The following is a 21,758-nucleotide window of genomic DNA, read 5'->3' on the forward strand; positions in this document are numbered from 1 at the left end:
TCTTCCCTGATGTCAACTTCTCTGGATATGCTGAGTTGCTTCTTCATCCCACAGTGCTGCTAACACACAAGGAGTTGAGTATGCTTAGAAACACACGGGCCTGATGTGAAGTCACACCAATTGTTTTGGATTAGCATCTGTCACGCTTACAAACACAACTCTGCTTAACTCACAAATCCTCAGCTTCACCCAAAGCTTCCACGCTTCAGTAGATGTGGTGATTCACACGTTCTCTTTTCAAAATCCCCCCAAATCACTTTATGCCTTGGACTTCTAAAATGAACTTGCCTATGGGTGTTTAAGGAGCACCATGGGATTCAGGCTTCTTCCACTCAAGTTATAGTCTGGGGCATGTCAGGAACCAACCGAGGGTCTTCCCAGGCACCAGCCTCTCCCTGTAAGAAACTTTCTATAGAAAATGTGGAGATTTCTGAACTACTGAGTACCGTGGTGCAGGGCAATCTTTCTAGTTTCTAAACTAGATTCAATGTGGCCCAAATGTGGTTCTCTGGTGTTCCCTCTAAAGTACACAAACTAGTATGTTTCCCACAATCCGCTATGATAAACAACCAAAGAGAGTGAGTGAAAAGTCTGAACAAGTCGCTCACTATTATTAAAAAATTTCAAGGAGGCAAATATAAGAAGGGTTAGTCAGGAGACATGAACTACGTGCACTATTTGTATTGAATTAATTTAATACAAACGATCTTCAAGTTGTTGGTTAGGTGGTTAAAAGGGCTTAAAGAAACCCCTAAGACATCATAAATTTAGTACATGCAGAACACGTTCATTTTAAAGGAAAGAAGAAAAGAACGGAAGCGTACAAATTTAGAGAGGGCGTTACCCTGAAAAGTGAAACACCTCTTTGGAGAGGCGTGGCTGGCTAGCTGGTGTGATGGACTGAGAAGAGCATTGGAGGAGGTTCTGTGAGGATGCCGAGAACTGCAAACTGAACTCAGGTGCTGCCAGGGCGAGGATCCGTGCCTGCTGGAGTGCGGCAGCATCCTAAGGTGATAATCCTGGCATCGGAGTAAGCAGAAAGCAGTGCAGAGAAGGGACAGGGCCCTCGTCTACGGACTGTGCCGTTTTCCTCTCTTGCCCCCTAGCGGTCAAGTCTAGCAGAGCGGCTGGCAGAGCCACATCAGATGGAGGATGGTGGAGCTGAAAAACGTGACTGAACACCAGGTACACAGACCAGTTTACTCTGAAATCTACATCTTCCAAGAGAGTCATCCTTAGGTATCAGGAATCTCCGCACAACATCACTTACTTCTAGTTTCTCTCTAAATTACACCCGTCCATTCATCCATCCATCCACTCACCCTCCCACCCACCCACCCACCCACCCGTCCGTCCATCCATCCATCCATCCATCCATCCATCCATCCATCCATCCTTCCATCCATCTATCTACCTATCTACCCACCCATTGTGTGTGTGTGTGTGTGTGTGTGTGTGTGTGTGTGTGTGTGTGTGTGTGTACATGCTCACTGTGTGGCTTCTGGGGATTAAACACAGGTTGCCTTTTGCCTGCTGAGCTATCACACTGGCACTCTGGCTTTGTTTCTGAGACAGTTTCGCACTGTAGCCCAGGCTGTCTTGAAACTCTAAGCAGTTCCGACTTAGTTTCTAGAGGCCTGAGATGACAGGCCTGACTCAGTTGCTTACTTCATTGCCTCTTCCTGAGGTGGCTTTTGCTGTCGCTTGCTTTTGGTTGTTTTGTTTGTGGTGCGCCTATCTGTGCACACGCACATATGTGGATACACATGGAGACCAGAGGCCAATGTCAAGCATCTGCCTTCATCACTCTTCATCTTATTTCTGAGACAAAGTCTCTCACTGATCGTGGAGCTCAGTCAGACCGGCTGGTCAAGAATCTCCAGGGACCGTCCTGTGTCGGCTTCCCTGTGGACATGTCACCCTCAGCTTTTTATGGGAGCATTGAGAACCAAACTCAGGACCTCATGCTTGTGCAGCAAGGATTTCACTGAGGAAGCTATCTGCTCAAGCCTCTCTGAGCATTAGGGTTGGAGTTAGACGGTTGTTTCCCCTCCCTTTTTCATAAGTGTGTGAGTTTAAGCAAAATATTTACTCATTGGTAAAACCATGATAACAGACTGTTTCACAAGATCGAGCTATTAAGTAAAGTTGCATCCATGAGAAGTAAGTTTGGCCTATAGTCCCACAAAGGGAGCTTAGCGGAGGAAGGCAAGCAAGGAGGACAATATTCCAAGCATCTTCTAGATCCTCTAAACAACGATTCCTCCAGTGTATCACACCCCAAGTGATGCCGCAGCAATTTTCAGGAAGCCATAGTTTCGGCCACCCTTGATTCTGTAATTGGTGATGGGGATAGGGGTGGTATTTATAATTCTTTTCTTTCAACACTCACTTCATTTCTTTATCTGGCTCTCGGCTGGTCAGGGTTCTTAACCTGGGGGTGATTCTAACCTTCATTCTTGAAGAGTGCATCTGCAGTTTTTTTTTTTTTTTTGCATCCACATTTTTTGCTGTTAATTTTCCATTAGTTTTTTTTTTTTTTTTTTTTTTTTTTTTTTTTTTTTTTTACCAAGTTTCAATTTAATAACTTGGCTTCCTCATCTAGTCCTTTCTTGCCACAATTGAGTGGCAGCAACTCAAATTTCATTTTCAGATTCAGGATCCAAGACAAAAGCCAGCAGAGTGAGCCTTTCTGTCCCCCTGAGTTCAGTGATAGGAAAAGACCAAAATAAGGAGATGGCAGTACCAGCTCCTAAGCCGTTGTTCTGCCTCCTGGTGAAAGTGTTTTTTCCCTTAAGAACCAAAACCTCTAAACCAGCATAGCCCACAATTATGGGACAAGTAACAACAAAGAGTCTGCATTGAATAGCTGTGGAGTTACTCTTACTCCTACTGTTTCAGAGACATGATCTCGGCTGACACAGCTTAGAGGTTCAAACATATTATAAACCCTGTAAAGAATTATTCTACATTGTTATCCCAAGATGATGCCACAACAGTCTTCAGGAGGCCATTAGCCTTCTTTGTTAGGCTAGCTGGTTTGAGGTAAGAATTTATAGGTGAAGACTAATTAGTTCCATAGGGATGGACCTATTACAAAATTATTTATTATAAAAAATTAATTTTGATATGAGATGAATTATTTGATCAGGATCCATGTTGTGTGGTATAACATCACAGAGGAGAAAACATTCTTTAAGCCTGGGCGTGGTGAGGTAGACAGGTCCATATTCAGAATTCCTCTTGCAGGTAAGTCGGAGCTCTGATCCTATAATGGAAGGAAGGGATCGAATGCAGAAACTTTATCAGGAATTGTGTAGCTGGTCCACCTACGCTCACCGGATGATGTCAAGTCAGGAGCTCACTGTTACAGGAGCTTGTGACAGGTTAGGGCTTCACTGGCAGAAGGCTCCAAGTTGAACAGTGGGGCGGGGAAACCTGGTTGTAGGGCCTGGTGTTCCGTGGCTGTCGCTGACAACAGTGTATGGAGTGCATCAAGCAAACACTGGTACAGTCGAGGAACAGAGCTGCATGACGCATAGAGAGCATTCCATTCGTTCACCTGATTATTGAGAGACTTCCCTACTATGATCATAAACACTACGGAGTTGGGCCTGGTGGTGCAGGCTTATGATCCCAGTGGGCAGTGAATAGTGGAATCTTAATCTTCATCTGGAACACACTGGTCTACTCTCTCCTTGGTTTGTGGATGTTTAATTGATATAATCAATCAGCTTTCCTGCTCTGTCACAATTCACACAGGAAAGATCTTAATCATAGTGACTTTCCACGCATTATGTCAGTCTGTTAGCTGGATGACATCATGCTGATAACATCTGAAAAGCAGGAAGTAGAAAGTATTAGATGTCTTAGCAAAAAAGGCAAATCCGCCGGGCGGTGGTGGCGCACGCCTTTAATCCCAGCACTCGGGAGGCAGAGCCAGGCGGATCTCTGTGAGTTCGAGGCCAGCCTGGGCTACCAAGTGAGTTCCAGGAAAGGCGCAAAGCTACACAGAGAAACCCTGTCTCGAAAAACCAAAAAAAAAAAAAAAAAAAAAAAAAAAAAAAAAAAAAAAGGCAAATCCTACAAAAATAAGAAAACCATTACCTCAGGGATGATTCTTAGAGTTGTCCAGAACATGCTGGTATCTCTCCTCTAACACTGAATTAAAATTGCTATACCTTGAACTAACTTTAACTTGAAAAATGTGCAACTCTTTTTATTTATTTATTTACTTATTTATTTACTTATTTATCTATTTATTTTTCATTTTGCATACTAACCACAGTTCTCCCTCCCATCTCTTCTCCCACTCCCCCCACCTCTCCTTCCCCCTGACCCACCCACACCCACTCCTCCAAAAGGGTAAGGCCTCCCATGGGGAGTCAACAAAGCCTGGTACATTCAGTTGAGGCAGTACCATGCCCCTCCCGCTGAACCAAGGCTAAGGGTAAGCAAGGCATCCCACCATAGGGAATGGGCTCCAAAAAGCCAGCTCATTGAAAAATGTGCAACTCTTTATGGGCTTTGGGATATTATGAAGTCCATGTCTATTATATTTGAGTGTGATAACTCTCAATATATTTAATGATAACTCAGAATGCTGTTAGTGATTGGGAGGACAAGAACAACGGGAGGCATTATAGTAAACTCCCATGCATAATACAGGCTGTTACTTCATTTGATCCCTGCAAACCAGCAGACCCAGCGACGTTGGAAATGTAGTGAAGAACACGATCACTCTATGTAGCCTCTGGCATGCAGCAGCAGAAGGGTTAAGAGCAGGCCTATGGGGTTTAGTGAAAATGCATGCCTTCTTCAGAAAATATTTACCTACTAATAAGCTTGTGATATGCTTGTGAGCAAAACCTTCTCGAAGGCAACAAACAGCTGCGCTTGTAATGCAATAGGTGATATCTGGCCACCAAGCTGTAAGGTCAGGTGCTCCCTGGAGTGATGCGTTAAAATGGAAAAGTGGACCTGAGGTTTGAGAATATCCAAATGGCACAAGTAAGTTCAATGGGCAATGGCCCGGACTTTTGATACCATGTTGTCTCTTCTCATTCAGTCTGTGTTTAGCCTCTTGATAATTCCTCATGAGTAATTCTGTTTTGAAGGAATCGTGGTTTAAAGGTATTCCCAGATAACATACTGGTGCAACTGAGCATAGACACCTCCATCACCTGGAAGGACAAGCTGTGCTGTTCACAAACAACAGCTCATCAGAGGAGCCCTAAAGCAGAATGTTTTCTCCAGCCGAGAGCAGACAACCACTTAGGGAGATGCTACCAGAGAGGTTCAAAGTGTAGAATGGGGCTTGGCCGGCCATTCCTAGTTTGGCACTGGAAGGGCTCTGAGAAAACATGAGACGGAAATGAATCCAAACAACAAACAGGGAGCTGTGAAGAAGACCCAGGCTCTAGAGGAGACTCATTCGACTGACTTCACTTACACAAACCACGCGATAAACTTCCATGCTCAGTTTTGGACAATGTCAGCTCTACTATGGTTACAGGAAATGAAAGGTATCTTGGAACTTCTGTTTTCCACCTGTCACGGATCTCTAATGATGACTTGGCCTGGGGTTTGTGATCTCAAGTTTGTCGCTTTCTATCTGAGAGCACAGCAGAGCAGGGCCAGAAGACAGCCTCTTCCTCGTCTGTTATAGTCCCCACCACCGTCAAAGAGTCAAGTCCCCACCACCGTCAAAGAGTCAAGACCAGCAGCTAAATGGCTCCTGAGCCGTTAGATCAAAGTAATAATGACGGGACAATTCTCTTTCATCTCCTATTGACAACTTTAGCACCAAGTTCAAGTTTAGGAGTTCTACGAAAGCAGTCATCAAATCTCATTGTTGAAGGACTTTTTTCTGGGACCACTCTTGTTACCAACTTTTGTGTTAGCGAGGATCCAGTAAGGAGGGGAAAAAGTGCCAGCGCCTCCCCACACACAAAGAGAATTTAATATAAGCCATTACTAACTAGCTAAGGGCAGTATTAGCGTGGCAATTCAAAAAGGAGACAGAAGAATAGTTTATCACAGAAGTAGCACCTACAGGAAAGGGTCAGATAGTAATAAAATATATAAATTATGAGGAGGTGTCTTGAAAAGGTGACTCATTGTATGTCGTCTTGATATTTTCAGTGTCGTGAACCTGGAGGATGGCCCCAAAGGACTCAGAACTCTAAAGATGGGTGCTGGGTGGCTTGAACAAATCTGTCACGGAAGCAGTGATGTGGTTTGTACAGCACCACCACCGGCCTCCCCGAGCTGAGTGTGGAAGCAGGGGGTGGGGAGTGGAGCAGAGTTACAAGACCATAACCTATGCACCAGCATCTAGTAATTTCTTTGGAAGCCTATGATTTGTAAAGGAACCATTTTTTACTATTATTATTATTATTAGTAGTAGTAGTATGTGCATGGTGTGTGGGCATGCATGATATGATTGATGTACCTGTGTAAGTCAGAGGGCAGCTTTGTGGACTTGGTTCTCTACTTTTATCTTTACATGGCTTCTGGAGAGAGAACTCAGGTTGGTGGGCAGAAAGTGCTTCACCAACTGAATCATCTTGCTGGCCCAGTCTTAGGAACTTTGGCATGCTGTCCATCTAATTCTTTCATTCCCTTTTTGTGGATTTTGGAATCAGCTAGAGGTGGATTCAGATTTCTGCTTCTTTCTTAGGAGCTATGCATCAGAAAGCAAGACATTTTACCTCTTTTAAACTTACCCACATGTAAGCCAGGGTACACATATCTATTTCATAGGATTGATACACGGTTTACACAAAATAAATCTAGCATAGATGTCAATGCTAAGTGTTAGCATGTAGGACAGTACACAGTACAAAACAGAAGTAAGCTGGTTCCCATCTTTCCCCTTCTTGTGCATCTTTCTCAGGGTTCTCTCTCTATTCTGTTTCTTATCCCTTATTTTTCCTCACTGTGTCTTCTCTCTGTTTTTTCTCCTCTCTTTTCTTCTTTTCTTCATCTTGTAACTCTTTCCCCATCATTTAATTCCTAATTTGGTTCCTATCCCTTGGTTATTCTTCAGCCCTCCCATACCAGTAACCCCCAATTAAAGAAATATTCCTACCTCTGCTTTGGAATTTGGAATGTGTGTCCTTGACTTGACTGTTTATGAACAGTAGATGTTGTATGTAGGAATCTGCCATTCCTGAGAGTTGATTGCAGCCTCCTGTACCATATAGCAGGGATGTTCTAGGCTTCTGGGTTTGGAAATCCAACAAGCATTGGCTTGATCAAGTCACACTAGCTCTCCTCACTGGTAGGCTAGCTGTTGGCATTGGTACAGACTCATCTATGTCTGGACCAGGGCTCTGCCATTTTTGCAGGAGTTTGTTCCAAGCATCAGGTGCATGTTTCAAATAAGAAGGGTTAGCTGAGGTGATGAGGAAGGAAGTGTAGCACCTCACATGCTCCATTCATCTGAGAAGGAATGCCCTCTCAGAAACCCAACCTGCTGTTTATAGGCTTCATTAGACTGTCCTGCAGTTCTCTATTTCTATAACATCTTTTCTTCAAATCTGAAGCTTGTCTTCCAGTGACAGACTGCAGACATCTGCACAGCACAGTATGTAGGACACTTAGGTTAACTATGAATTGTTTCTGTGTCTTTGGCAGAATGACCTGTAGTTGAACTGTTTAGCATGTAACCTTTTCAGACTGGGTGGTTTCATATTTTATAGTTAGCCAAAGAGTATTTCGTTGCATAGATGTTCCAGAGTTTATTCACCTACTGAACGATATCTTGGTCACTTACAATCAACATCAGTGCAGGTTTTCAATGTAGATATAAGTTTTCATCTCATTTGGGTATATATACAGGAGCACAATTTACAGGTTCTACGGTAACAGTATGTTCAGTTTTGTAATAAAGTACTAGACTACCAAAGGGCTGTAGCATTCTGCGTGACCATCAGCAACAAGTGAGCTTTTTTGCCACTGCACATCCTCATCAGCATTTGGTTGTGTTATTGCTTTGGATTTAATTATTCTAATAGGCATATAGGTTCTTCTTTCCCATCCTTTTCTTTTCACTTGGAAGGACCTTCGAAGCTCCACATAAGGATTCTCTCCTTTGTAAAGCCCCTCTTGCTGTTAACACCATTACACAGACCTTACTGGTCCCATGGTAAAGTGATCACTTACATTTTTACATCATGTTGCTCATTCTATGTATTCTTTTCCATAAACAAATCCAAGGTATTATTTCTAATGTGGAGACCACCCAAAGATTCTTGGTCATCTCTGAGAGCTCTTGAGGCATTATTTTCTTTTGGTCCCTTTGTTCTGTTAGCTCCTGGGTGACTTTTTTCTTTTTCTAAATTGACCCACACAGGAAACCCAGCCACTTTAGTGCTTTTCACAGAAAGTCTCAAAGATTACGTGAATTTCTTGACTTAGTGGGGAGGGATCACATAGCAAGATCCATGAACTCCCAATGACATAATACTCTCTCTTTCTTTTTCTCTATTCTATTTTTAGACAAAATTTTCTTTCAGTCTTATGTGTTATTATTTCATATTATTCTGGTAGGATTTTGGTGCTTTGTGGCCTATAGGGAAATACCTTATTGTAAACAGGCCTCTCAAGACAGATTGGCCACAAACATATTCACCCACTAAGGGTCCTTCTGTGAGTTGGGAAGAGATTACAATTAATCTCATTATATTGAAGCTATTTGACCATATGCTTTTTCTTTCTGGATAACCAGGTTATCACAGATAAGAGTTGACTCTTCATCTTTCTATCTCTATCATCTCTTCCAGTTTCCTGCCTTAAAGTGGTCTTTAATGCATTTTAATGGACTGAATAATACATGATTCATGAATGATTTCAGTCTCTCAGAAGAAACAAAAGAATTAAGTACATTTTCTAAAATTATAAGTAGGTGAAATATTAGATAAACAAGTAGAAACACAAACCGTGGTTTCTTTGCCCAGGATATAACCTTTATTGGGAAATATCACAAGACACAATACTACAGATATAATGGAAGTAGCCAACAGACAAGCTAATTATGATCCAAAAAATAAGGAAGGGATTCAATGTTCAAATGAGGAATGGTCCAGCCTATTTCTTAGAGGCCGTAAGTTGGGTAGAGAACTTCCATTTTCTCTGATGACATCTGAAGACTGTCTCTCAGCTGTAGTCTGGTGCCTTTGATGTTGAAAAGCTTTAAGTAAACAGAAGATTAAAAAAGTGGTCACCAAGCAGGGTGAGTAGAGTTCTGGTCTGTTCTTAAGAAAAGATTTCCTAAGAGTTTGACAATTTTCATTCCAGAAAGAGTTTCGGATTCAGTGTATCCAGAACCATTTGGTAATCAGCATGAGGGTTCTTAGCATTTCTGGATCCACTGTAGAGGGTCAAGATATTGACTATAGAACAGACTCAGACAGGGATGTAATGCGCCTGTACTCTGTGGCCCCATAACAGACAATGAAGGAAAGGTTCAAGAACTTGTTACTGGTCCAAGGTTGGTGAAGGAGATGCACAATTCAAGAATACCGTGTCCTGGGAAATTGAAAATCTGCAACCTGGCTCTTAGCAGGTGGGCGGGCAGCAGTAGCAGCAGCAGGCTGGGCGGCAGCAGGACTGTCCACAGTAGGATGGGCGGCAGCAGGAGGCCTGGGCATGGTGCAGCTGGCAGCAGGTTGGGGGTATGCAGCTCACCACGCAGCAGGGGGGCAGGCAGGTGCCCTCCACGCGGCAGTCTGGGCGGCACCATCTAACGCGGCAGCTCACGCCTCCACTGCCACCCTCCTGGCCACAGCCAATGCCACCCCCAATGCCATAGCCATAGCCAGCCTCACAGCAGCTGGGCTGGCAGCAGCTGGAGCCACAGATACCACCAGTAGAGCAAGTGGGAAAGCCACAGAAGCTAGTAGCACAGCAGGCCATGGTGTTAGGAGTTGGTTGGGTGTTGAGTAGCTGGGATGAGTTTCTGAGTTTGGGTGCTGACCTGAACATGGGGCCCTTTATATAGTCAAGCGAGCTACTGCTTATAAAATTCTTAACATATTTTTCTTGTTTTTGTTTAAATTTGTTCCTCAGTGGTCCTCTGATTGGCTTCCATGGACATACTTGTGACGTATTATGGGAACAACTTTGTTTTATATGGTTGCTGTGACTCGTTCTATTGGCCACATACTCTTTAGGGGAGTGGTTGTGGTTTCCATGTTCAAAGAGCCTTCTCGCTTTAGGTTAAGGCAACACCCTTATTCTGAATAGTTGTCATTCCACTTGGGCATCTATGCAAAACTCTGAAGCAGAGAACAATTTGCTCCTTTCAAGTATTATTTTTCCCTCCTGGATACATAGACCAAATCCCATTGAATTCAGAACATTGGGGTATTTGATCACATGGAACAGAAGCATCCACCACATTGACTCCATTGAGCATGGTATCAAATCATTTTCGTAGTTCTTATCATTTCAGCTGATTGGAGATGTATAAACATTATTTGTATTTCAGGTCAAGCCAGAGAGGGGTTTTTGTTTTGTTTTGTTTTGTTTTTTAACCAAACAACTTGGTTTTTCAGAAAGTATCTAGCCTGATTTTGGTAGAGTCTTATAAAATGTTTATTGAATCTGATTCAGTGGGTATTAACTGAGGGGGTGGAGTATAAGGTATGATTCATGGACGCCTGAACCACTCAAGAATGAGTAAATAGCACTTTCAAGTTCTAGCACCGCCTACAAAGGAGACTTATTTGCTGTGAAGACATTAGGGAATGTCAAGTTATTTTTGTCTTAATTTAGTGGTTGAACAAAAGCTTGGGGAAAATATCTAGGAGTTACGACACCTTGAAAAAATGTACAGCCGTTCAATTTTCTGGAATGTATCCATCCTTGGTGTCAATTTAATGAGAGAGGTAAGTGCTGGGTACTTGTAAATAACCTGGGAAGAATTTTTCTCATGTCTTCTTAGATTTATGTATTTTATGTATCATAGTCAACTGCTTACATAAGAGTTAACATTAGATGACAGAATCTATCTCTTTGTTCCAGGTTTGTGCTAACTTCTTAAGAAAGACTTTTTTTTAATTGACTTGTAAATTATAAATTGTGATGTTCCTGTTTGAGACTTCTACTGTGTCTGTATGATGCGGTGCTGGAACTCAGCAGTTACACCCCAAAGTTGTCTGCTTTTCTCTCACCTAGTACAGAGGTACCCCTCACACACGCCGTAAGCGCAGGCGAATGTTGAGAGTTGAAGCTCATACAGCTGGGGACCAGTGGGAAGGAGAGAGGCCAAGTTGGAGGCATTAAACCCAAGTTCTCTTGGATATAGTATCGGTAGATATTTTCCAATCTATTTAGTAGATAATTCAGTTCCTTTATTTTGTGCATGGATGAAGAAAAAGATCTACTGTACTAAATGGGACAAGGTTACAGCTGGTAGAAAAAGTCCATCCAGGGTAATTCTATTTGTCTGGGTCTATTTTAATAAAACATTCACATATTTAAATAGCCATAAAGATTTTTTAATGCACAGAACATTTTTTATTAGCAGATGATTCAAACATAAGCTAATTTTCATACAACAATTTTGTTTAGATTATGTGTCTATGCCTGAAGATTACTATTGTCTATAGGTGAGCAGCTTAAAATTAGAAGATGAACAGAAGTCTGTTCACTTGTGCACAAAAACACTTTATTTGAGAGCAACAGGGACTATTCAAGTAGAAAGCATGGCTAAAGATGGGTGGGGACCAAGAACTAGGGAAGGAAGTCCACTTGTCACTGGAATGAAGTACCGTCCCGTCCTGGTGCACTCACTGTCTAAGCAAAGCAGAGTCCTTTGAACATGCTGCTTGAGGCATGTTTTCAGTGCACTAATTTCAGCATAGCTGTGGGGGTCCTGATGAATAGCTCCACTACTGACGAGCAGGTTAGCAACATGGAGATACTTAGCATCCACCACACAGAGCATTTCCTTAGCGAGCCATGCAATTCCGCTGTGCTTTCCATTTTATTCTTAGCTACTCAGCAACCTGGCTCTTAGCAGCTGGGCTCAGAGCAGCTGGGTGGGCAGCAGTAGCAGCAGCAGGCTGGGCGGCAGCAGGACTGTCCACAGTAGGAGGGGCGGCAGCAGGAGGCCTGGGCATGGTGCAGCTGGCAGCAGGTTGGGGGTGTGCAGCTCACCACGCAGCAGGGGGGCAGGCAGGTGCCCTCCACGCGGCAGTCTGGGCGGCACCATCTAACACGGCAGCTCACGCCTCCACTGCCACCCTCCTGGCCATTGCTAGTTCCACAGCAGCTTGGCTGGCAGCAGCTGGTCTGACAGCATGTGGGCTGGCAACAGCTGGTCTGGGGGCAGCTAGGCTGGCAGCAGCTGGATTGACAGCAGCTGGGCTGGCAACAGCTGGACTGGGAGCAGCTGGGCTGGCAGCAGCTGGACGGACAACAGCTGGGCTGGCAGCAGCTGGAGCCACAGGTGCCACCAGTGGAGCATGTGGGAAAGCCACAGAAGCTAGTAGCGCAGCAGGCCATGGTGTCAGGAGTCAAGTTGGTTGTTCGGTGGAGAGAGGTTTCTGCGTTTGTGCTGCACCTTCCTTACCTGGCCTTTTATATATTCCCTAGAGCTGCATGTCCATGTAACATTTAGCATCTTTTCCTTGATGCTAGTTGCAGAGTCTGTCTTGGATTGGTCAGTATCTGAGTAATTGAGAAAATTATAAACAGTGTGTCCATCATTTGCTGTAGTCAGTGATCAATTAAGTGGCATTGAGCTTCCTCTTTCCCCTCTGGTCTAAGAGAAGGTGTATTGCCAAACACAGCAGCCCTCTATGAAAGTCACATGACAGGCTGTGGGCCAAACACTGCGCCAGCTTGCTTTGTCTCAGCTGACCTTTGATAACCTTAGGCACGGTTCATCCGGACTGAGCATTTGTTTCCTAAGAAGCCACTCAATAACAATCATGGTTTCATAAACAGTTTCCTCAGACTCCGTAAGACTAATATTGGTGTCATCAAGACACGAGCTATTTAATTGATCAGCATCCAAACAAAGTCTGCCTTTCTGGGATCAGCCTGGGCAAGATAGAAGATCTATGCTTCTTCTTTTTGGTCATCAATGCACACATTAAAAATCAAAGCCTTTAATGACTTTGCCTTTACATTGTTTTCTGTCTTTGTCATAATATACATATATATTGCATGCATATCATGTTTTATATATATATATATATATATATATATATATATAATGGATAGCATTTAACAAGGCCATCACTAATGCACACTTTACAAACTGAAGCCTTTAATGACTTTGCTTTTCATTATTTTCTGTTTTTGTTACATTAAATATATATTTAATGTAATATATATGCTATAAACATATACCATTTAACAAGGCACACCATAATGGAGTTATATAAAGAATATTTGATGTCCCCTTTCCCCAGTGTGCACAGACATGCACACACATACACACACACATGCACATATCTTTTCTTGGGCTAGTGTACCAGCGATGATCAATACCAGCAGTTAGCTCTTTGGCACCTTCATTTCTGCTTCTAGAAGTAATAACAAATGTGTGTTTGTGTGTATGTGTGCGTGCTATCTTCAACTTCAACAAAGTTTGGGTTTTATACATGTTTTTTGTTTGTTTGTTTGTTTTGTTTTGTTTTGAGAGACAGGGTTTCTCTGTGTAGCTTTGCGCCTTTCCTGGAACGCGCTTTGTAGAACAGGCTGGCCTTGAATTCACAGAGATCCACCTGGCTCCGCCTCCCGAGTGCTGGGATTAAAGGCGTGCGCCACCACCGCCCGGCGTTTTATACATGTTTAAATTCAAATTTTAATCATGACAAATATTCATTGCATGAAATTTATGTTAACATTTTAGAATATTTACGTCAATCATCTTAACCTTCAGGTCTTATTACCCCTATTGAAAATTTCTTGACTATGCACAAGGATTTATTTCTGAGCATTCTATCCTATATGTCTGTTTTTGTGTTAATACCACACTATTTTGATTACTTCAGTTTTAAATACATTTTGAAATCAGGAAGTTTACAAAATGAATCTTGTTCTTTTTTAAAAAGATTGATTTTATTTTTAATTATGTGCATGTGTGTTGGTATATACATGGGAGCACAGGTGCCTGAGGAGGCCAGAGGAGATGGACCCCCTTGGAGCTGGAGTTATACGCAGTTGTGAGCCACTCAATGTGGGTGCTGGGAACAGCTTCTACAAAAGCAGCATCGAGATTGGATAGGGATTGCGTTGTATCTGTAGATCTGTCGGTACTATATTTTCACAGCATAAGCTTTACAATACATGAACATGAGATGTCTTTCCACTTATTTGTCTCAGCAATCTGTTATTATTTCTGGTGTCCAAATATTTTCCCTGAGTCAAATTGATCCCTTCAGAGTTTGTTTTTTTTTCTGAGGCCATTGTAAATTTTTTCTGTAACTTCCTTTCCATATTGCTTATTGTTAGCGTATAGGAGTTTGAGTGTGTGTGTGTGTGTGTGTGTGTGTGTGTGTGTGTGTGTGTGTGTGTGTGTTGAGTTTACATTGGTAACTTTGCTAAGTTCATTGATTGGTCTTAACACTTCTTTTGTGTGTGAATCTTTAGGTGTATGTGTGTGCAAGATCCTGCTATTTTTGAACAGAGATAGTTTTACTTTTTCTTTTTCCAATCTAGTTGATATTATTTCTTTTCTTTGCCTGATTTCTCTAGCTAGTACTTCTAGTAGTGTGATAAACAGCATGCAAAAGTTGACATTCTTGTCTTATTCCTAAGCTAATGAGAAAAACCATCAAGCTTTGGCTACTGAGTATGAGATTAGTTGCATTCTTTTAGTCGATGGCTTCTATTCTACTGAGGTAGTTTCATTCATTTCCTAGCTTTTTTTTTTTAGTTTTAAATGTTAAAAATTACATTTATTTATGTATTTATGTATGCACAGGTGTGTGTGTGTGTGTGTGTGTGTGTGTGTGTGTGTGTGTGTTAGTGCATGTGTGGAGGTTCAAAGATGACTTGCAGGAGTCTATTCTTCTCTTCCATCATATGAGTCCAAACTCAGCTTGTCTGGCTTGGAAGCAGGAGCTTTTGCCCACTGAGCCATCTCCTTTGGTCCTACTGAGTGCTTTTAAAAATGATCAATATTAAAATTTATCATATTTATCAAAACCTTTTTTTGGAGAGGCCGTTGAGATAACCATGTATGTTTTCCCTTTTATCTGTTAAATGATTACACTGATTTTTTTTATATACTGGACAATTCCTACATTATAAGATAAATTCTCACTTAGTAATGCTTTTTAATTCTTTATTGTCCCGTTGAACTCTGTTTGATAATATTTGACTGATTAATGTTGTGTGGATATTAATTGGGAATATCATTCTGTGGTTTCCTTGTCTTACTTTGCTATTAAGTGATGGTGGCTTTATAGGCTGAGTTTGGAGGTATTTTTCCCCTCTTCTATTTTCCCCCCTAATTTTGAGAACACTGAACACTTTTTGAGATATTTCTTGGGAATTGCTGTTAATTTTTCTTTATATATATTTGGTAGAATTTACCTGTGAATATATCTGGTCCCTGGACTTTCTTTGTTGGGGGAGTTGTAGATTATGGATTCTGTGTCCTTTTTAGTTATAGTTATGCTCAAGTTTTCAAGTTCTTTATGATTGCATATTGACAGTTTGCATGTTTGTAGGATTTTCCCACAGATATATTTGTATCTAAATTGTTCAATTTCTTTGTATGTGTGGAGGCCAGAGGTAGATACTAGACGTCTTCTTTCTTAACTGCTCTCCATTTCATTTTTTTGAGACAGGGTGAGTAAACCTGGAGCTTGCTGATGTGCATGGTCACACTCAACATTTTTTCTTATATGGGTGCAGAGGATCAAACTCAGATTCTCATGCTTAAATGGCAAGCATTTTACCAACTGATCCCAGTTTTTTCTTAAAACTCATTTTAAGAGCTATATAATATTCCAGAGTATGAGCATAGCATAGTTTATTTACTTATTTTATAAATTTTTTTTTAAATTTTTTTGTTTGTTTTTGAGACAGGGTTTCTCTGTGTAATAGCTCTGGCTGTCATGGAACTCGTTCTGTAGACCAGGTTGGCCTCAAACTCACAGAAATCTGTCTGCCTCTGCCGCCCAAGTGCTGGGATTAAAGGCATGTGCCACCACCACCACCAGGGTAATTTTAATTTTTAAAATGAAAACATATTACATAATTTCCCCTTCCCTATCTACTCCCTAGCCCTTCCTATGTCACCCATCACTCTTTACACCCCCTCAAATTAGTGTCTTCTTTGTCTTTCACTATTATTGTTAAGTATAGATGAACGTAAACCTATAGACACACTCTTCTGAGTCTGTTGAGTGCTGCTTGAGTTCAGAGCTGATCACGTAGTGTTGGATAACCAATCCTTAAAGAAGACTGATTTTCCTGCTCTCAGCATTCCTTAGCTGCCTGTAGTTCTTTGTCGAGGGGTGGGGCCCATCAGAGTTCCTCTTCCCATGTTAGCTCATCTATTGGTCTTGTCCTTGTTCTGGTCTGGTTTAGACAACTATTCTATTGAGGTATCATGGTTGATGTTCCCTGTCATTTCTAGGAGACAGTCTCACAGCCGATTTCCTGGTCCTCCGGCTCTTACTATCTTTCCACACCCTCATCCACAATGTCCCCAGAGCCTTAGATGCAGAAGTTGTGCTGTCGATGAATCTATTGGGACTGGGCACAACATGACCAGTTGTCCTCTGCATTTTGACTAGTTATAGTTTTCTGTAATGACCTCCATCTGTTGCAAAGAGAAACTCTTTTGATGAGGGATGAGAGCTATACTTACCTGTGGGTATAAGGATAAATATTTAGAATGCAGATAGAAATTATGCTGGGTTAATAAATTGGCTGTGGTAGGATCTCCTCAGATTCATGACCTCACTAGGGATTTAAAAAAACAATAAAAGAATGACTGACAGTATATGTTTGGCTGGGGCTGTAGTTAAGTTGGGACGGTGCTTGCTTAGCATGGATGAAGCCCTGGGTCCAGTCCCCAGAAGTATATGAACCAGATGTGGTGGCATACATCTGTAATCTCAGCACTTGAGAGTGGAGGCAGGAGAATAAGAAGTTCAAGGTTACATGTTCATGCATGGTTGTATGGTAAATTTGAGGCTAGACAGTGGTGTATGAGACCATGTTTTCTAACAATAACAACAACAAAAAACCCCAAACACAAAACACTATGTGATAACTATGAAAGGTTGAATTTACACTGTACCTTCGTCACTTGTGATCAAATTTCATTTTCTTCTATAAACCTTGGGCTGTTTAAGTGGTGAACCTGAAAGGAGTTGGTGGCTATAATTAAGGGGACAGAAGGACAGAATGTCCCTCTGTAGCAGGAATCTTAAAAGTTCTTATTAATAAAAACAAACCCAAGGCCAGTTATTGGGGTGAATGCTGGAAAATCAGAGAAGCAGAACAAGCCACAGCTTCCTCACCTCACCATTTCCTCAGCTGATCTTGCTTCCTCAGACTGGAAGCCTCTGAGTCCTCATAGCCAAATGGCTCTCAGCTGAACTGCTGCTCCAAAGCCTGAAAGTTTCACCAGCCAAATGCTTCTAGTTTCCGTTTTTTCATGCCTTATATACCTTTCTGCTTTCTGACATCACTTTCTGGGATTAAAGGCTCACTTCCTGGGATTAAAGGCTCACTTTCTGGGATTAAAGGCGTGAGTCACCATGCTTGGCTGTATCCTTGAATACATGGATTTCTGCCTCTGGAATGCTAGGATTAAAGGCGTGTGCTACCACTACCTATCCTAAGTATCTAGTGGCTTTTCTGTTCTCTGACCCCAGATAAGTTTATTAGGGTACACAATATTTTGGGAACACAATACCACCACATGCCTCCATTTCTGCCCTGTCCATATAAGGCACCTCTGGATTGGATTACACTGCTAGACAGTCTGTCAGGGAAGTGAGCTGTTGGCTTATGTTTTGCCCTTTATTCACACCTTCTATTTTTCTGGGTTTTGTTACTCTTTGAATGTATAAATTATGATTTAAACCGAAACAAATTCTCATTTAATTCTTTAAGTTTACTTATTTTGTGTGTGTATCTGTCTGTGTGCTACAGGGCTCATGTGGCAGTGGGAGGACAACTTGAGGGACTCAGTTCTTCTCCCACTGGTGAAAATTCCAGTAACAGAACTCAGGTGGTCAGTCTTGGTCAAAACACCTTTACCTACTAGCCATGCCGTTGTTGTTGTTGTTGTTGTTGATGATGATGATGATGATGATGATTTTATGTCTATCTATCTATCTATCTATCTATCTATCTATCTATCTATCTATCTATCTACCCATCTATCTATCTATCTATCTACCTACCCACATATCATCTTCTGTACCCTCCAGTTCCAAGTCCAAGGTCCCCTCATGTTAGTTTGAAAAGTTGCCTGGATTTATGAGGCATTTCTTGATACTTATGCTTAATATATAAAAATCTATTTCCATACATTGTAGCTGAAGTTTTCTCCAGTCCTTCCTGGCCCACGGTCAGGACAAATCTCTCTCACCCGCCAGTCCCGCAGCTGCTCAGACCCAACAGAGTAAACACACAGAGACTTATATTGCTTACAAACTGTATGGCCGTGGAAGGCTTCTTGTTATCTAGTTCTTCTATCTTAAATTAACCCATTTCTGTAAATCTATACCTTGCCACATGGCTCGTGGCTTGCCAGTATCTTACATGTTGGTACTCATGGCGGCGGCAGCGGCTGGCAGCATCTCCCTGACTCAGCCTTCCTGTTCCCAGAATTCTCTTCTCTGCTTGTCCTGCCTATACTTCCTGCCTGGCTACTGGCCAATCAGCATTTTATGTATACAGAGTGATATCCACAGCACTACATATTACATAAAAGCACATTTATATGTAATAAGCACATCTTTTTCTATTAAGCATACATCTGAAACCAAAGAACATAAGTTAATTATAAATATTGAGCAAAAGCTTGGTTATCCTCACTTGCTACTTAGAAACTGGGAAAAATGGTTTTAAAATCTCAATCTGTTTGTGTTTTCTTGGGAGAGGTTGGCCATCCTGATACCCGTCTCTTTCTGTCCTGCAAGATTAAGTTAGTGGAAACGAGTAATTTGTTAGCATGTGTTACCACTGTTTTAAGATTGACTGAAACAGCTTCCTTCTAGTGGATGGGAAAGGAAGTCCCCTTTAGGTTCTGAGATTCTAGCTTCTATGCCATCTAGTTGTAAAAGCACTGGGTAAGATTAAGAGACTCTTGGTGTCCTAGTCAGTGACAGCTGTCAACATGACATGGCCTACAATAACCTGAAAGGGATTCTCAACAAAGTGAGTATCTTTTTTCAGGTTAGTCTTTGAGAGACTGTCTTGATTATCAATTGATTGAGGATGGCTGAGCTTACTATGGGCAGCACCATCCCTAGGCAGTGGTCCTGATCTTATAAGAAAGCTAGCTAAAAATAAGCCTTCAAGTGAGCTAGAGAGCAAGCCACTAAGCAGCATCCCTCCATGATTCCCGACTCCAGGTTCCTGCCCTGACTTCCCTCAGTGATGGACAGTGACCTGGAAGTTTAAGCCAAACATCCCCATTCTTCCCCATGTTGCTTTTGGTCAGAGTGTTTAATGAAGGCAGCAGAATGAAAGAAGAACATGGAAATGCTGCAGCTTTTTATGTGGTTTAACCACCCTTGGGACTCATCCCATTTCCGTCCCATAAGAAGAGCAATATAGAATATAAAAGATGGGCTGACAAGATAGATCAGTGGGTAAAGGCCCTTGCTACCAAGCCTGATGACCTGAGTTCAATCCTCAGAACCATAAGGTGAAAGGAGAGATTGCCTCTGATCTCTACGTTCACACCTCAGCATGTGCATGCCCCACTTCCTATGCAAAATAAATAAAGGTATAGAATCAAACTCAGAAATTTTTTAGTGTGGCTCTCTATGAAGTGTCTATTTCTTGCCCTCTAAATAAAAAGAAGTGATTTTGATATGCCAACAGATATAATTTATTATCTTTGATACATCAGCCTTTTTTTTTTCATAAGAGCAATTTAAGAACAGTGAAAGAAGAATAGAAAGCATCTCAGCATAGAAGATTTTTTCCATGGCCTTGGGAGCCTCAACCCCTGTAACATGGGGGAAATCAAAAGGAAAACTGATTTTCTCATTTTGGGGTCAAATTTGGATTTTATTATTTTCACAGGGGATATCAAAGCCTTTCCAGTATTAGACAAAAAAAAAAATGTTCTGTGAGGCCAACTGTTTGGTGGCCCTCCCTCCCCCAAACACAAGCCAAATCGAAGTTCAAGAATGTGTTAGTGGCCGGAGACTTGAAAGTTGAACATTTGGGTCTTAACAGCTGGGCTGGCAGCAGCTGGGCTCAGAGCAGCTGGGCGGGCAGCAGTAGCAGCAGCAGGCTGGGCGGCAGCAGGACTGTCCACAGTAGGATGGGCGGCAGCAGGAGGCCTGGGCATGGTGAAGCTGGCAGCAGGTTGGGGGTGTGCAGCTCACCACGCAGCAGGGGGGCAGGCAGGTGCCCTCCACGCGGCAGTCTGGGCGGCACCATCTAACACGGCAGCTCACGCCTCCACTGCCACCCTCCTGGCCACTGCCAGTTCCACAGCAGCTTGGCTGGCAGCAGCTGGTCTGACAGCATGTGGGCTGGCAACAGCTGGTCTGGGGGCAGCTAGGTTGGCAGCAGCTGGATTGACAGCAGCTGGGCTGGCAACAGCTGGACTGGGAGCAGCTGGGCTGGCAGCAGCTGGACTGACAACAGCTGGGCTGGCAGCAGCTGGAGCCACAGGTGCCACCAGTGGAGCATGTGGGAAAGCCACAGAAGCTAGTAGCGCAGCAGGCCATGGTACCAGATGTTGCTCTGTGCTGAAGGTTTCTTTGTTTGGAGAAGTTTTTTGACTTTGGGTAGTGACTGCCACTCCAGTCCTTTTATAATCCTTGGCTGGCTGCTGTTTCCCTAATTTCCAAAGTCTCTTCCTTGTTTATGTTTATATAATTTTCCTCTAAATGATAATTGTTTTTTCCCGAGTTACTTGTTCAGTCTCCTGAAAGCCTGTAAAAAGTTTATTTTATTTGGCATTCAATTAGGGCTCTTAACTACTGGGAAGTAGTCATTAGCGTTCATTGGAAACATAAGCATGGATCACCCATATTCGCTATAATTTTCCTATTGCCAAAGGATGATTGGCTAATTCTGCTCCTACTTAAGGAGAGTCAAAATTACTCAGTGTTGACCCTTGTAATTGGGTCTTGAATCTCACATGGGAGTTTAATTCCTTTGTCTGTTTCCTTTGGCTGAGAAGCAAAGGTGGGTTCCACTGGACAGAACATATTCCTTCTCTGCACCTGGAAAATATGAACAGATAGTTACTAGTAATGCTTTTTGGGCACTTATCATGTTCCTAGAGAATCGACCATACCTGGTAGCAATCTATTTCATTTTCCTGGCAATCCTAAGCATGGGGCTTACTGCTGCTCTCATAATGCTGGGGAGGAAACTGAGCTGTCAACAGATCAGCTTGGTGCTTTTGTGGGACTCCTAACAGTGAAAAGGGGTGTCTCTGACTCTTTTGGTTGCCCTTGGGACCCTTTTCCTCCTACTGGGTTGCCTCACTCAGCCCTGATATGAGGGTTTGTGCCCAGTCTCATTGTGACTTGTTTTGCGGTCTTTGGTTGGTATTCCTGGGAGGCCTGCTC

General features: G+C 42.4%; 3 protein-coding genes across 3 annotated transcripts; all 3 read right to left on the reverse strand.

Moving 5' to 3' along the window:
- Positions 1–9,564: 9,564 nt before the first annotated feature.
- On the reverse strand, positions 9,565–9,921 carry LOC131916379 (keratin-associated protein 9-3-like). Its single transcript, XM_059269694.1, has one exon. It carries the CDS (start codon positions 9,919–9,921, stop codon positions 9,565–9,567), a length of 357 nt encoding a protein of 118 aa, XP_059125677.1.
- Positions 9,922–12,024: 2,103 nt separating this feature from the next.
- LOC131916382 (keratin-associated protein 1-1-like) lies at positions 12,025–12,516 on the reverse strand. Its single transcript, XM_059269697.1, has one exon. It carries the CDS (start codon positions 12,514–12,516, stop codon positions 12,025–12,027), a length of 492 nt encoding a protein of 163 aa, XP_059125680.1.
- Positions 12,517–20,399: 7,883 nt separating this feature from the next.
- LOC131916381 (keratin-associated protein 1-3-like) lies at positions 20,400–20,906 on the reverse strand. Its single transcript, XM_059269696.1, has one exon. The coding sequence runs from the start codon at positions 20,904–20,906 to the stop codon at positions 20,400–20,402; it is 507 nt and encodes a 168-aa protein (XP_059125679.1).
- Positions 20,907–21,758: the final 852 nt, after the last annotated feature.

The sequence above is a fragment of the Peromyscus eremicus genome, chromosome 8a, assembly GCF_949786415.1.
Source record: "Peromyscus eremicus chromosome 8a, PerEre_H2_v1, whole genome shotgun sequence".
Lineage (NCBI taxonomy): Eukaryota > Metazoa > Chordata > Mammalia > Rodentia > Cricetidae > Peromyscus > Peromyscus eremicus.